This window comes from Onychomys torridus, chromosome 8 (genome assembly GCF_903995425.1).
Source record: "Onychomys torridus chromosome 8, mOncTor1.1, whole genome shotgun sequence".
Lineage (NCBI taxonomy): Eukaryota > Metazoa > Chordata > Mammalia > Rodentia > Cricetidae > Onychomys > Onychomys torridus.
In genome coordinates this window covers 21,303,983-21,321,157 of record NC_050450.1, presented here as the reverse complement: position 1 = coordinate 21,321,157, position 17,175 = coordinate 21,303,983, and the positions used below count along the sequence as shown (strand labels likewise).

The 17,175-nt window shown below is 50.0% G+C and overlaps 1 protein-coding gene across 2 annotated transcripts in view; it reads right to left on the bottom strand.

Moving 5' to 3' along the window:
• Positions 1 to 1,187: 1,187 nt before the first annotated feature.
• Positions 1,188 to 17,175, bottom strand: part of Sh3pxd2b (SH3 and PX domains 2B) — an 83,866-nt gene continuing 67,878 nt past the window's right edge. For both annotated transcript variants that reach the window (XM_036196452.1, XM_036196453.1), the window contains 4 exons: positions 14,369 to 14,595; positions 12,675 to 12,724; positions 11,413 to 11,538; positions 1,188 to 4,827 (listed from right to left, as the gene is read on the bottom strand). In XM_036196452.1, the coding sequence (XP_036052345.1) occupies positions 3,283 to 4,827; positions 11,413 to 11,538; positions 12,675 to 12,724; positions 14,369 to 14,595 (1,948 nt within the window). In that variant the 3' untranslated portion in view covers positions 1,188 to 3,282. The remainder of the gene's footprint in view (positions 4,828 to 11,412; positions 11,539 to 12,674; positions 12,725 to 14,368; positions 14,596 to 17,175) is intronic.

Below are 17,175 nucleotides of genomic sequence, written 5' to 3'. Positions count from 1 at the left end.
CGCACTTGGAGCATGTATTTGGGGATAAACACTGGACTGTCCTTCTTAAGTCTTAGGGAGATCTGGCACCTGTTCTTTACTGAGGCACAGGTGCTCCCCACTTTCCACCTATTACCCAAGTTCCCAGTGGATTTAGAAACAGTTTAAGGTCAAGACCTGTGCTACAGAAATCTACTCTATGGAGAAGCCTGGTGGCAGAGGCTGAAAATCACCGTGAATGCCTGACATGGTTCTAGCCACTTCCTCCCTCCACTGGTCTTGGCCTGGTGCCATGATATAAACACAAATGACCACGAGTGACCCTGGCCAGAAAATATAAGCAAAGTCTCATTTTACCGAGTGGCCGTTTTCAAGTCCAAGTCTCTACAGGTCAGGCCACTACACTTGCTCTCAGGCAGAAACAATGCGGTCATGGAGCCAGAGAGCAGGACCCATCTGCAGGGGTCTGTGACCAATGTTCGGCCAGGGTTGTGGGGGGAACACCTAAATTCAGAAACTAGGTCACCTGATGGCCTGCAAGGACTATACACATTTCTCTGCTGGTGACCAGTATCTGGACAAGGCTGGATGTGCCATCACCCTCCACATCTTTCTCATTACATGTTGGGGCTGATTCTTGGCATCTAACAGGGCTGATGTGAAGATTAGTTAAGTGGGGCGGTGGCAGGTTTCTGTTGGTGATCTGATCTGTGATTGGTCCAGACATTGCTACCATGGTCTTGGAAGTTTTCCAAGGCAGGGATGGAGGGGAGTCTGGTACATGCTTCATCCCAGAGGAGTGGCCACATTCCTGGATGTTGAAAAGCTTAGTCCCAAGTAAGGGAAGCTGGGTGAGTCACTAGCTCTGCAGACCAACTCACTTCCAGTTGACCAGAGCAAGATGGTTGATGGAGCTTGCCACAGAGATCTCCAGGCTGTGCATGTGACCCAAGAAAAGGACAGTGAGCAGAGAATGCACCTTGCATACCAACAGTTCACCTCAGCACAAGTATAGAACAAAAGGCAAATTCTAGTACCTGCTGCAAAGTAGGGACGTGCAAACTACTGGAAAAGGTTGCAGAGTCAAATGCAAACAAACAAACAAATAAAAAACAGGGTTGGGGATTTAGCTCAGTGGTAGAGCACTTGCCTAGCAAGCGCAAGGCTCTGGGTTCGATCCTCAGCTCAAAAAAAAAAAAAAGCCAAAAACCAACCCCCTCAAAAGACCAACCAAACAAACAAAAATCTTTGCCTCTTCAGAGACCTATAAAACAGCTTCATGAAAGCTATCCAAAGGAAGGTGTTGAAACTCAAAAAACAAAAGCTACCAGGCTTCCTGCACAGTGGGGTGTATGTAGCCTTGAGGGAGTGCTAAGACTCTGAGCCTCCCCTCTCCCTAACCGCCTCTTTCTCCTGAGGCCCTGGGCATAGACTAAGCAGGAATGTCCTTCAGGAGGGGCATCATACCCTGGCCCAGTACTCTGGGGTGGGGGGCAGGGGGCAGTGGGGCTGAGCAGAGGAAGAGAGCCATGGTGCCACCATGGGTCAGAGGAAAGCAATCAGAGGCAGTGGGCACAGAGACTGGGCTGGGAAGGGGTGGGGGCGCAGAAGAGATCTGCTTGCACACAATCTTTGGCACTGCAGGTAAGATGCAAACATCTTGAGGAAGGGGGCTTTGCGGTTCCCAAAGCACAGGTTAAAAAAAAAGGGTGTGGTGTGAGTGAGAGATTTCTGGGGTCGGTGTAGGGCAGGATGGGCGGTCTCTTCTGCAGGGTCTTTGGGATGAGATGGAGTTCTGTTCTCTCAACTCCACCCCTCGTTTACAGGAAGCCTCTTCATAGGTACAAATTGCTGTGGGCTGGGGGCTAGAAATCTGAGTCCTGATTTTAGCCCTGCAATAGCTAAGCAGACCTTTTGAGGTCCCAGTCAAGTCTAGTCAAAATAGGGAAGGGCTGCCCTGGGCTCCTCCCAGAGAGAGTGTGCCCACACTAAAAAGCAGTTATCCAGGAAGCCACACCTGCTGGGGCAGAGTCTTGGCTACTGCAGGGTCTGGGCTACTACTGCTCTGCTTAGTTTACCACAGACCCAGCTGCTGGTTCTTGGCCACCAGAGCCCTCTTTAAACCACCAAGAGATACTGCCTCAGCTCTCTGTATTCCCCTTCCCCTCACGGGGTACCAGCCTACAAGCTCTGTGCCAGCTACCAAGCATACCCTGCCCCAGAGAAGCAGCCACAAGTCTAGGGCAGTCACTACTGTCCCCTTGCTCATACCACAAGGAAGCCCCAGACCATCTGCCCTGATTCCCAGTCAACCCGCATCTCCTCCCTCACTGGCTTGTTCTCCCCAGGAGAAGAACATGGGTGTTGGAATCAGGCAGGCCTGGACTCCAACCTCTTCCCTCCTCTTCCTAGCTGGTACGTCCTGGGGTGTGACAGAATAGTGGGGGCTGGTTGAAGGTTTGGATATGAAGGCAAAAGGCCAAGGGCAGTTTGGCACCTACTGGGCAAAAAAGCTCTCACAGGCTGTATGCCTTGTGAAGGGCCCCTTATTTAAACAAACTTGGAGACTCTTGTTTTAGGGACTGGGGTCGGTGGGACTGGGAGGCTTTTGTCATTTAAAAGTCCTGAATGGACCAGAGGCTGCAGCTGTGAAGTGATGCATACTCCTTTAGGACTGATCACTATCTGAGGCAGATGGGAGGCAGGATGAGTGAGTGAATCTTCAGGATCACCTCATGGAAGCTGCATCTGGTCAGGACTTACAAACGGAAAGCCTGGAAGCTGATTCCATCAGGGCACGGTTCTTCTGGCTACCAGGCATTCTGGGGACACTGAACAAAGCCACTACCGGGCTTCCGGAAACATTGGCGATGTCAGAGCGAGTTGTCACAGGCTGTGTGGGCTGTCCCACTATGCCACATCTGAGCACTGAGGTGCAGTCTGGAAGCTCTCCAGGTGACAGGTCTCAGTCCTGGAGATCCGAGAGTGTCACTGTCCTGCTCCTAGGTGACAATACTATTGACTAGGAGGATGGGTGCTACTATAGAGAAAGATGTTGATGTGATTTCTACCTAGCAAAGGCCGTGGCTTTCGAGCCTTTTGGGGGTGCCACAACAGGAGAATCAGACCCCAGGTGACAGGATATCTCTGCACCAAGCATTCTCCACTCGGGGAGGGAAGAAGGCACAGCACCCCAATGACCTCCTTCCTTGAAACTGTGTGGAGACAGATAAATTAAGATGCATATTAAATACGTGGAATAGGCTGGCAGGAACTGTGGGGTCTCTGGGCAGGGTGGGGAAGCTAAGGTTTCTTCCGGAGGTAGTTGGAAGGAATCCAGCCTTCCCAGGAAGGAGCCCCACTGAGGACCTGGCAGAACCACCAGCCACTGCTGTTCTTCTCCCGAACTTCAAACACTGTCCCTTCTTGGAAGCTGCTGGTGTCTTCATCTCCTTCAAAGTTGGCCACAGCCACATACAGTGAGTCCTTTGGGCCATCAGCATTGAGGAAGGAGGCTGCTTTCTCTCTGTTTTCTCCCCCCTTGCCAGCCAGGCGTGGTCCCAGCCCACCTTTGCTTCGCATGTCATCCTGGCCTATGGAGGAGTTGGTTAGGAAGGGTTTGGCTTTTGGAGGGACAAGGAGGGCACGGCCTGGGGCAGGAACGGCCCTGCTTTCGTTCGCTTCACGCTGTGGTCCTCTGACCTCTGGGAGGGGCCTGCAGGACAATGGTGATGAGGAGGTTTTCTTGGGGGGTGGGGGTCTCCGAGGTGGGACCACCGGTCTTTGCTGGGTGGCTTCTTGGACAGGCATAGGCAAATTTTTGGGTGCAGGGTCTGTGGTCTTGGCTGGCCTGGGAGGGGCTCTGCAGGGTGTCTCCTTTGGACTCAGCCCATCCTGTCTGCCAGACCTGTCCTGACCACGGCCAGGACCATCGGCTGGAAGGAAGCTTCGGCTGAGAGCTGTGTCATGGCCCCCAGCAGCATGGTGGCTCTCCCCATCCAATAAGGCTCTTTCCTGGGACTTGGCAGGTTTGAGCTTGCTCCTGAGGTTGCAGACGTCCACTTGATCTTCACTCTGAGCTGGCTCTGTCTTAGGGGAAGGAGTTGGTTTGGGCCTAACCTGAGGTCTGGACTTCAAGAACAGATTTTGGGGAGTGGCTTCCACCTTCTCCTCAGGCAGCTCGGCTTTGGACCTGGGGATGGGACGGAGGTTGGGCTTCTTTACTTCCTTGGCCAGCACCTTGTGGCCGCACTCCAGTCCCATGTCGTTTTTCAGTGGGAACAACTTGCTTTTGTCAGGTTTGGGCTCTGGCTTCCTGCTGTCCCGGGCTGGTGAGGCATGCTTGGCTGGAACCATTGGCAAAATCATGCCAGGTGGCTTGGGGGAGGAGCCCCGGAGTGGCTCCATCTTCTGTCTCTCCCTCTCCAGCAGCTCCTCCTCAGACTTGATGATGGACTCTTTGCGTGGAGGGAGGGTGGGCTTCTCCTCCTGTGTGGGGTCTGAGATCTCCTCATAGCCTGCTGATGCAGACAGGTCTGAAGATGCCTTTCTTGGGGTCTCTTTTCCCCCTTTCCAGTCTTTGGACCACAGCATCCCAGAGTCCATAGCACCATGTGGTGCCTCAGGCAGGGGCCTGGAGGGCCCCACTGCTTCTGGACCCAGACTGTTCTCCATTGCAGCTGCATCCCCAAGCCGGAGCTGAGTCATCTCATGAGGGAGGGGGGCCAGGAAGTTGGGCCTTGAGGCACTGCTGGTCTTCTTGTACTTGTCAATGAAGGTTGCTGGAGCCCATCCCTCCTTATCGTCCATCTGAATGTACCACCAACCACTTAAACTCTTCTCAATCACCTGGAAGGGGGAACAGGAAAAGCGCTTAGTAGGTCTGATACCACAGCCCAGGCGGGGTCCACAATTTATGAAAGAACCCACATGAAACAGGTACCCTGCAAATTGTCCTATGAGGTCTACGCTAGACCGGTGCGGTAGTGTGGATGAGAATGACCCATAGACCCTTTATGTCTGAATACCTGGTCTCCAGTTAGTGGAACTGTTTGGGAGAGAATAGGAGGTGTGGCCTTGTGGGAGGAAGTGTGTCATTGGGGGTGGGCTTTGAGGTCTCAAAAGACTGGTGCCATTTCCGGTGTCTCTCTGCCTCTTGCTTGTGGATCAGGGTGTGAACTCTCAGCTGTTCCTGATGCCATGCCTTTGCTCCGCTGTCACAGACTCCTAAAACCTGAGACTGCAATCCCAACTAAAGGCTCTATAAGGAGCCTTGGTCACAGTGCTTTGCCACAGCAATAGAAAAGTGACTGATACATCCAGCTGTACCAGGACAGCTCTCTGAAGGTGGGTTCTTGTCCATATTGATTTTTGAGATGGGGGATTGCTATACTGCCAGTCTAGCTTCTAAGTCCTGGCTCCAGCCATCCTCCTGCCGGAGCCACCTGAATAGCTGGGATTGTAGGCACACACTGCCTATCATCAGGTTCTTGTCCACTTGTGGACTGTGATGAGGACCCTTTGAAAGATTCGGCCGACAGTGTCTTAGAAGGCACCTTTGGGGGAGGGGTACTTACTGACATCCAGACCCTCTGCACCCTGGGCTCAAACTCCCTTTCCCTCTGTGAGGTGGGAAGCTACAGGGATCCATGTGTAGCTGCAGGTCAACTTGGGAGGACTAGGCCACCAATGCCTCCTGCTGCAATGCCAAAGAAGGACAAGGCAAAAGCCACAGAGAGGGAAACTACCCTTGATCCTGGCTGGCTTCTTCAGCCGAACATTAGAGGAGCTGGCTGGTGTTGATAGCAGCCGCACCATATGAAAATCGGGAATCTTTAAACACAGGAATCACACTTAGGTCGATGACATGCTATGCTTACATTCAGGGGAACAGAGGCCAGTGGAATAAAGTGAGTTCATCTCCATCTCTCCCTCATGCCCACACCCACTGGACTGAATGGTGGGTAGAGATGCTGATGTTATTTAAGACTTGATGTTCCCTTTGTCTTTTTGATCTAGTATCATCCGAGTGAATTCTTGGAGATGAACGGCACGCAAACTGTATGCTATGGGCTGAAGTGTGCCCCTAAATCCCTGTGTGAAGCATTCACCTTCGGCACTCCATATGTCCTTACATCTGGATGGGGCCTTTAAGGAGGTAGCTAGGTAGAAATGTGTCATAGGAGCAGGCTCTAGTTTACTAAACTGATATCTTCAAAGGAAGAGATTTGGAAATACAGTGTAAGAGACTGCATGTCCCAAGAAAAGAAGCCTCAGGAAATACCAATCCTGCTGCGCCTTCATCTTAAACTCCAGCACCATGAGAAGGTAAATCACTGGGCTTAATCTAGCCCATCTCAAGTGTTTTGGTACACAGCAGGCCTAAGAAAACCAGCAAAGGCAATTCCCAGCAGGTTCTGTACACAGAAATTGTGACGCTCACGACCTTCCTGTGATCCAGGGACCATCACCCCTTTCTACAAATGCAGAGCAGAACCTCAGGAGAGCTGAGGACTGAGCAGAGGGTTCTGGAGAGAGTGAATGGTGGAGGGGAGCATGGAGAGCGAGCAGCTGGGCTCTGAGTACTGCCAGACCCTGCCTCTCAGGAAGAGCCAAGCCTGGCCTGAGAAACTGCTACAGGAGTCATAAGGACTGAGGCCTGGCAGGAGGGACAACAGGCACAGACGCAGCACTGGGAGGCCAACTCTGGGCCTGCAGTCGTGGGTTTGAGCTCAGAGCTGTGCCACTTGAATGACGACAGCAGCAGTAACCCCCAGTGGCAAGATTTACTAATGCCCAGACAAGCCAAAGCGCCCCATCTTTGTGAAAGTAGCAACTGCACTTGGTAGGTGTTACATTAGCCAGTCAGAGGGAAGGTCACCAGGAAAAGGATGCTGTGGACAGGCAGGACACAGTGAGTCTAGCGGACTGGCAAATACGTGACTGGAATGCTGTTATACTCAGTACTGTGGGTCCAGTTAATATCACTGCTGGATACATGGCCTTCATCAGCAATTCAACGCCATCACTAAGCCAGTATGAGGGAAGCTAAATGGGACAATAATGAAGAGAAGATGCCAGTGTGGCTTTGTGACCGACACTCAGGGGAAAGGAGAGTGGCAGAAACTCTGGCCATCTGGATTTCTTGTTTTTCCTTTTGAGACAGGGTCTCACTATGTAGCCTGTGCTGCCCTGCAACTTTCTATGAAAACAAGGATGACTCCAGCTCACAGAGGTTGCATTACTTCTGTCTCTTGAGTGCAGGGATTAAAGGCATATGTACCCATGCCTGTCTCCTATTTGGTTTTTTTTTTTTTTTTTTAGCTGAGGATCGAACCCAGAGCCTGGCGCTTGCTAGGCAAGCGCTCTACCACTGAGCTAAATCACCAACCCCTTATTTATTTATTATGTATACAGCATGTATGCCTGCAGGCCAGAAGAGGGCACCAGATCTCATTGCAGATGGTTGTGAGCCACCATGTGGTTGCTGGGAATTGAACTCAGGACTTCTGGAAGAGCAGTCAGTGCTCTTAACCTCTGAGCCATCTCTCCAGCCCCTATTTGGGTTCTTAATCATGTTCTTGTTGATAGAAAGAAGCCATGTGTTATGATGAAAGAAACAAACACAAGGTCACTAGAACTAAAAGAAAGGAAAGAACTGAGCTTTAAAACCAGACAGATCTCAGTTCGAACCTCTGTTCCACCGCTCACTAACTGCACCCTTAGATGAGCACTGAGCCACCCCGAGTTGTGTCTGTAAGACACTGATCTCCCAAGCCTCCTGTCGAGCTCAGTTATCAAGTAGGTAAGGCACCAAGGAAGTGCCTACATCAATAGTACAATCACCACCACCACCTCAAAACACATTTGAAAGATAAACAGGGCAGACAATGAGCGAGTCTCACTGTAGCCTGGCTGCCAGGAGCTTCAGGATGCATTAATGAGTGTGGAAGCTGAGATTATACAGATATGAACGAGAAAGCAGAGGAGGAAAAAGGGAAGTGGTGCATGGAACTCATCACACGAAACAACAACTGTTTCAGCCCCAAGCTTTAGTGGTAATTATTCCCTCAAAAAAATCCGCTGGTGGGATCTATCAACATCATGGAAGTGTAAAGCATAAAAGTCTCAAGGTGGGTGGTGGCGATGACTTAGTGAAAGGATGCTTGACATGGCTGAGCATGGTAGCACATGCCTTTCCTCCCAGTTATTGGAAGGCAGAAGCAGGCACTGTGAGTTCTAGGCCAGCCTGGTGTACTTAGCGAGTTCCAGATCAGCTAGGGCTACAGTGGGGGCCGGGGGAAGCATGTCGTGTTGGATATGAGTTTGTCGCTGGACCAGCTTGAGCAAGATTAGAGGAGAAAGGTCAGAAAAGAAAAGGAGCTGCAACACTTCCATCGATGCCCCGGTTTTCAGTGCTGATGCATTGCTGAGATCCTGAGGATCCCCAGCAGACTTCTGAACATTCTGAGCCTGGGTGGTAACGCTTCTGCTCAATACTGTGTGTTAGTAGAAACTGCAGGAGATACATTGTCAAAGGATCTCTAGTTTTCATGAACTGAACTGAATCCAGGGCTGGTGTGTGCACACCAGGCTTATGTTCTACCATAGAGCTGTGCCCCCAGCCCAGGGAAGCTGTGTCTTAAAACCACATGGTGGTTTTCAGCTCTCAGGGGAAGAAGCCTTTCATAGCCTACAGCATGGGCTTCTGGTTTCAAGATGGAATGGGCAATGTCTTCTCTTTATGTAGCACATGAGAGGAGAGAAAGTCATGAAGCTGCAGCCCAGATCAGAGGGAAGTAGGGGGTGGATCAGAGACGGAGAATCCTCAGGTGACTCCTGGCAGTTTCTCAGAGGGCAGGGAGTTCTGCAAAGGGATGGAGACAGGGCGGCACTGAGGGAGGTAGGGGCAGGAGCAAGCACAGGACTGAGAGTAACTGGCATGTCACCTCACAAGCAGCCAGCCTGGCTGGCCTCTGCCCTAGTTCCTGTTCCTGTATGAGAGACTGTAGGTGGCAACTGTGACCCCCTGCAGGCTGGGGTCACAGAGATGTGACACTGCTCTATAGCCGGCTCAGAAGGCTCTAGAAGCTGATCAATCTCTTGTGTATTTCTACGGACTGTGTAAGAGCTGCCTTGCCTTTCACTTCATTCTGTGATGCTCGACGATGGGACCCAGGGCCTCACATGCTCTAGCCTCTGCAGCCTGAACCAGGGACTGACACCACGGAGTAACTGCAGTGAGTATCAGTAACAACACAAAGAATGGACAACCGAGGGAAAAGATCATTGGTAATAACAGCAGGAGTGCAAGTTAAACCACCATCCTCAGACAGAGAGAGAAGAACATCAAGTCAATCAAAGGCCAGGTGAAACAAGAACAGGCAGCTGCAAAAAAAGAATCCAGAAGAATCGATCAAGAACGGAAAGGAACATTGCAGTTGTTGAATGACAATGAGGGACATAACTGAACAGCCGAAGAGCACATTGGTGAATTTAGAGACTGGGCAGGATGTCCTAAGAGGGTGCCACTCATCTTCCTGTGGTTAGTATGTCATCTTAGATTGGTCATGATATCTACCATCTATAGAGAGGTAGGTAGGAAGAAGTTATATTGTTACTGTTTTGGGGAAAAATGACAAGCCAAAAGTATATGCTCCACAGAGATACAATCTTTTCTTTCTTTCTTTCCTTTTTTTGGTTTTTCAAGACAGGGTTTCTCTGTGTAGCTTTGCGCCTTTCCTGGAACTTACTCTGTAGACCAGGCTGGCCTCGAACTCACAGAGATCCACCTGGCTCTGCCTCCCAAGTGCTGGGATTAAAGGCGTGCACCACCACAACCCGGCTTTTTTTTGTTTTTGTTTTTGTTTTTTTGAGACAGAGTTTCTCTGTGTAACCCTGGCTATCCCAGAACTCACAGAGATCCACCAGCCTCTGCCTCCCAAGTGCTGGGATTAAAGGTGTGTGCCACCAATGCCCGCTGTAATCTTATCTTTTTTTTTTTTTTTTTTTTTTTGAGACAGGGTTTCTCTGTGTAGATTTGAAGCCTGTCCTGGATCTCACTTTGTAGACCAGGCTGGACATGAACTCACAAATATTTGCTTGGCTCTGCCTCCGGAGTACTGGGATTAAAGGCGTGGGCTACCACCGCCCGGCATCTTATCTTTTTGAATGCTTGTTAAAATCACAGATATGATCCTAGGAATGTGAAGGGTGACTGGATTATAGGTATCCTAGAGATGAGTGGATTTAATCTCTGCCTCCTGAAGTGGAGGAGGAAGCATCTGGCCAAAGTGTGTGTGTGTGGGGGGGGGCCAGAGGCCAGATCCCTTGGCTATGACAGGAGGTGTCTTCGCCGATTTCTCATCTGGCTCTTGGATGCTATCCTGTTACCTACAGGCTTTCTTGAGAACATTGGGAAACATCTTTCATCCCTAAACTTGTGAAGATAAAATTTACACATGCGAAGAGAGAGGACTTCCATTGGTTACCCAGGGATCAGAGTACACATGCAAAGAATGGGAGGGGAAGATGAAAGGGGAGGCAGGAGGTGACAGGGACACAGGACCAGGAGAGGGCACAGTGGATAAAAGCACGTTCTGGGTAACACTAACGACCCAAGTTCCATCCTTGGACCCATGGTGGCTCATGTCTGTATTCCTAGCCTCGGCACTCCTATGGCAAATGGGAGGCGGAGACAGGAGACTCGGCCAGAAGGTCACATGCAGAGTGCAGCAGCAGAAAAATCTGGAGACTCTGCCTCAAAAACAAGGAGAGAACCAACTTGTGGAGAAACTGTCCTCTGACCTCCACATGCAGTGAGTGCCCTGGGCGCATACACAATAAACAAATCCTCTTAAAAAGGAAAAGAGAGGGGCTGGAGAGATGGTTCAGGGGGTAAGAGCACTGTCTATTTCACCAGAGGACCCAGATTTAGTTCCAGCACCCCCATGGCAGCTCACAACTGTCTATAACGCCAGTCCTTGGGGAGCTGACATCCCGGACATATGAGATACACAGACAGACAGGCAGGCAAAACACCCATACATTAAAAAAAGAAGAAGAAGAAAAAAAAGAAAACAAAACACCCATACATATAAATAAACATTTAAAAAGAAACGGAAATACAAGCCAGCTACACAGGGCCATATCTTGTATAATTCCACTTCTAGTGAGAAGGACTAGGGGCTGAGGTAAAAAGGTCGGTGTTGGCTCGGGGGACAGGGTTTCTGCTAAGGGCGTTGGAACTGGAAGGTGGTGATGGTTACACAACTCTGAATAAAATAAACCACCGACTTTTACACTTAACTTGGCAAACAGTTCAGTATGTGATTATGACGATACCCTAATGAAGCCGTTGACCTTGTCTCCCCTCCCCCATAGCAAGAAGAGAGAAGGCAATGCCAAGAAAAGATTGACAGCACGTGTGCTCACCTCGACCTTCAGGCCGGCCTGGAAGCTGATGCCGTCTGGGATGGTGGTCTGGAACTCTGCAATGGTGTAAAACTCTTCTTCCACCTGAGGTGGGATGGGAGGCTTCGGCAGGTTGAGGCCTCGAGGCTGGCAGGATTACACACAGAGCTGAGTCAGGGTGGGTGGAGGGACTGAGGGTACACAGCATCACCACTGAAGGGCGACTGGGAGGCCTAACTAGTCTCTGAGGGGCAAAACGAAGAGGATTTGACTGTCATCTCCTTGTTGAGATCTCACTTGCCCTTAACTTTACAGTCACAGGAGCCACATGGGACATTCAGGTATATCAGGAGAATCTGAGAAAACATAAAAGTGTCTGAATGTAAGAGGCAGCGAGGCTGTGGGAAGACCACAGGTCTCTGAATCAGACCCATGTGGGCTGGAATGCTGATGAAGGGCCATGTCAAGCCTCTGCTTCATCTCCTGTAGAATGGGCATCTTATCACTACTGGCCTGGAACACTTGTTATGACAATAAATTCTGCTACTGAGCAAAGCACCTGGCACATTTATGGTGCTGGACAGGTACCCAAGAAGTGGCAGACATTTTCAAAAGGCCCCTTTCCAAACTGCTTCTGATCACTAGTGCTCTACAGTTTGAATATCTGTACACATAGTGAGACATCCTGGAGATAGGATCCAAGTCCAAACACAAAATACATTTATGTCCAAGTATAACATTTTAAGATATTTTTAGTGCACCTGTGTTTTGACTGTGATCTCTCATGTAAGGTGAGGTATGGGATTTTCATTCCACTTTTGGTGTCATGTTGGTGCTCAAAGTGTCAAGATTTTGAAGCACTAGGTTTTGGGATTAAGGATGCTCAATGCATATTGGCTAAAAGGTACCTATAGGCAGGGCATGGTGGTGCAAGCTTTTGATCCCAGCACTCAGGAGGCAGAGGCAGGCGGATCTCTGTGAGTTTGAGGCCAGCCTGGTCTACACAGAGACTTCCAGGCTAACCAGGGCTATGAAGTGAGACTCTGTCTATAAATAAATCAGTGAATTAATGAATTAATAAATGGATCTATAGAGTTAAAACTGGATCAGAATCCAGAATGTCACCACTGACAAACCTGTGCTTCTATGCTTGGGCCTGCTTCACAGAGGTAGCTGCATGAAAAAGAACTGCTTGGAAAGTACTAGAGTATGTGAGGTCTGGTGGGTAACCCAGTCAGGCCCCGGGCCAGGAAGCTGGGGCCCTAAGGCAAGTGTGCACTTACAATAGTCATGTCCCGGCGAGGAGGGGGTCTTTGCCTCATCTTTGGTGATCCTATGGAGAAACAAGACTTCACTCACATGCAGAGTTCCATGGACAGCTTCTCAGTTGTGGGAGCCAGGTCTCATCCCTCCCTCCTCTGCCCAGGAGCCACATGTTTGTGTTTCCACGAGCCTTCATGAGAACAGCCTGATAGACTCTCCGCAGGCCAGGCTCAGGACCCTCCATCAACATGGCCTTCCCTGGATCTTTTTCGCATGTGAACCACAGATTAACGGCTCTGATCCTCAAGAAAAGGCGTAAAGCATGGACTCAGAGCCATACAGGGCTGGGCCCAGACTCATCCCAGCACAGTGCAAAATTCCTGTTTGTCTCTGAGCCATAGGTCCTTTTTTGTGCAACAGCCTAATGCATACCTCTCCCTGGCAGCTGGGGTCACGGGAAATGCCAATTTCCATGTCTACTAGAATATTAGAAAATACAACAGAATGCTAGCCAAGACATTTAGCCGCCTATGTAAGGACTATCTTGCAGCTTGGTGTTGCCGGTGACTAAGTGGAGTGTGAGGGAAGTTGGACCATCTGAGGTCTTTCACTCCTCCCTGCCTTTCACCGGCTGGACAGTGATGGGTCACACTGAGTGATGAGGTCAACAGGAAACAGATGCAGGAGACCAAGACTGCACGGAAGCATCTCAGCTATAGACACAAAACTGCTCTATTGTGTAGAATGGAAATGAGTCTCTAGATCAAATGAGCCATTGTTATTAGGTGTGTGTGTGTGTGTGTGTGTGTGTGTGTGTGTGTGTGTGTGTGTGTGTCTCGGGGGAGGAGACTCTGATTTAGCATCTGAACATCTTAACAAAGTCATGTTACTTCAGATTTTCATTAGGTCCCCGAGTATTAGTGCACTCTGCTCTTGACCATGGGAGTCCAGAATCACAGAACGACCCCTGCCACGGCCTGTAGCACCCACGAAGCTCTCAGCACGTAAGATGGTACAGAGAGCATAGAACTCAGCTCAGTGCCCTCATCTCTGTCAGGAGTTCTTTCTCCACAGAATCTTGCTGCCGCCAGGACCAGCACAGGATGCTGGGCACTGGTTGAGGCCACAGTTCCAAGTACAATGCAGACAACTATGAGCAACCCTGCTCATGCATGTATGGCAAATACTAAGAGTAAAATATATATACAGGGAGGCTTTGAAAAGCAAGATGGGTGAAGCACTGTGCTGGAAGCAAACCCAGCATGGGGTTGACTCTTCTCCCCCTGGTTCAGGTATGAGGCCATGGAGAACACTGGAGGGGTATGGGCCTTGGGTTCAAGCCCTAGTCCCACTGTTACCAGGTGAATGACCTTGGTCTCATCACCTATTTTTCTGATTTTTATCTGTAAAACAAAAGCCGTCCCTCAAAGGCTGGCAGAGGAGCCAGTGAGCTAACCAGGAGATTCCTGACACACACTAGGAGCTTATCATCATGACACAGTGGGACAATCTAGGGAAGGACCACTACACTGTTCAGATTCTGTACTCTGCTGGGCCAATGGTCTGGAGAAGTTACCCAAGGTCCCCAAGTTTTTATTTTAACCTGCAGGACATCAACAGATGGCAGACTGTGGCAAGAAAAGAAGGGTGACATGGGAGGTGCTCTAAGCTTGATAGACCTCAGCTGTCTGGAGCAAGGGTGGGTGTCACTCACTCTGTTTAACGTCACCATCTGGCACCAGGCGACCTTCAAACCGGCCATCCCTCTGGTTGTTGAGTAGCTCCTTCTCCCTGCCCAGAGCATTCTGCTGCCGAGAAACACCATCCAGGTCAAGGGACCCCGAGTGGGCTGATGAGCTGGGGCCCAGCTTTGGGGGCAAGGGCTCCCCACTGCTCTTCTTTAGGTAGGAAGCAGGGGCCCAGCCCTCTTTGCCCTGGAACCTGGAAGGAAGGGGAAGGATTCTGGTCAGGTTGGTCCGTGTGTGTGTGTGTGTGTGTGTGTGTGTGTGTGTGTGTGTGTGTGTGTGTATGTGTAGGCATGCCTCTATACGTCTTGTTCAGGATGGTGGGTGTGGTGGTTTAAAAGAAAATAGCCCCCAAAGGGAGTGGCACTATTAGGAGGTGTGCCCTTGTTGGAGGAAGTGTACTACTGTGGAGGCGGGCCTTGATGCCTCATATACACTCAAACCATGTCCAGTGAGACAAACCACATCCTGTTGCCTATGGCTACCCTCCAGCACCATATCTGATTGCACATTGCCATATTCTACCACGATGATAACGGACTGAACCTCTCTGAGCTGTAAGCTGTAAATGTTTTCCTTTCTTTTTTTTAGATTTATTTTTTTTTAAAGATTTATTTATTATGTATAGTGTTCTGCCTGCATGCATGCCTGCAGGCCAGAAGAAGGCATCAGATCTCATTACAGATGGTTGTGAACCACCATGTGGTTGCTGGGAATTGAACTCAAGACCTGTGGAAGAGCAGCCAGTGCTCTTAACCGCTGAGCCATCTCTCCAGCCCCATGTTTTCCTTTTTAAGAGTTGCCGTGGTCATGGTGTCTCTTCAGAGCAACAGAATCCCTCACTAAGACAGTGGGACAGTGAACTGTGCATGTGGGCCAGAACATGCAGTTCACTGCCCTCGGATGATGCCTAAGTCTTTACACTGGCCTTCAGGTCTTCCCCACCTGGTCTCCACCTGTCTCTCTCAACAGCTACTGTGTCCCACACACCCCTTCCACTGGTAGTCTCCCAAAGGCACCAATGCTCGTCACTTCCCCACACTGCCGCTCTGGGTGGCCCTCTACCTGGCAAGCTCCTCCCCCTCCCTCCTGGGTGCTCCTCTTCCCAGGCTTTACTTAATGTCATTACGTCTTCTTCTGATACCCAAATGAAGCCCAATCTCCGCAATGGCCCTCTGGCTTCTGCACACCCTGTCATCCCAGCGCCTGCAAAATGCACTTGGCTGTGGCTTTCCTGTCTCTAGTTAGAATATGAGTCCCTGGGTACGAGCAACTGGGTGTCGGTGAACTCAATAAAGAAATGAAAGGCCAAGGGGACAAGCCGCCCATCTCAAATCACTCATGGGCAAGCAGCGGTAAAGCTCTGCATCAGAGCTGTCCCCGATGGTACCACTGTGACAGTGACATCAGTGAGAGCCAGCACTCTTGGCACCTGCTCTGTCAGAGCTGCCCCGAGCACTTTACAGCTATTAGTGTGTTTGAGCCCAGCCAACCTTGGCAGGAGGGACTGCAGGTCCAGCCCCCTACCCCCGCTTCCCAGCAAAGCTTTTTAGGCACCAATATGACCCCACCAATGGAAAAGTCCACACTTGACTTCAATTGATGGATCGCAGTCAAAATGCAGCTGTATTAGATTCGCATGAACTCATCTTCCAGCTGTGCTTATACAGTGTATATGTAACACAGTGAGTGAATCTTGGGTTTACCCATAGCCCTCCTCATCCCCAAGACATCACATTACACATATGCCACATTCCCCAAAGATGAGAACATCCCAGATCCCAAAGACTTCTGTTCCCATGCATTTCAAATAAGGGATTTTCAACCAGAATTGGGATCTGTTTAAAAGACAAGAAGCCTGAGCCCACTGGTGTTAAACACCCCACTCAAGTTTACAAGCAAGTCTGTGGAGGAATAGACCCAGACCTCTTAACTTGTTCTTTGTGGCCTTTTACCAGCAGCCCCAGCCCCTGTTTCAAAGCCTCACACTGACAGTCAGGGCTCTGTGTCAGTTGACAAAGATGAAGGGTGTAGTTCCATGTTGGCTGCCACTGAACTCAGGAATGACAGGGACTCTGACACACCAGCTCAACTGTCCCTAAAACAGGTATTGGTGAGGGCAACAATTGCCTAATTCTCACATGGAAGTCTTGGATTTCATAAATAACCAGTCAGGTCTGTTTGGACCAGAACTGTATTGGAGCAAGCCCACACTGGCTCAACAGATTTCTTCTGAACTTCACATTTAGTGGCATCACATTGGTGGCTTGAAAGTGGCAAGGTATTTACACCATGGAAATCAGCCAAGCCCACCGAGAGCTACTAGTATCTCTCCAAATAGGTGCTCACACCTTTGTGGAAAAAGGAATAGACCCACCTGACTAGTCATGATATATGGCAGAGCCAAATCTCATTAAGAATCACATAAAGGCTGGGCGGTGGTGGCGCACGCCTTTAATCCCAGCACTCGGGAGGCAGAGCCAGGAGGATCTCTGTGAGTTTGAGACCTACAGAGTGATATTCAGGACAGGCACCAAAACTACACAGAGAAACCTTATCTCAAAAAAACAAAACAAAAAGACTCACTTAAAGAAGCAGGCAGTGGTGGCGCACACCTTTAATCCCAGCACTCTGGAGGCAGAAGCAGCTGGATCTCTGTGAATTTGAGGCCAGCCTGGTCTACAGAGTGAGTTCTAAGACAGTCAGGGCTATCTAGAAGCCTGTCTCAAAACAAAATAAAACCCCAAACAAACAAACAAACAAAAACCTCAACAAC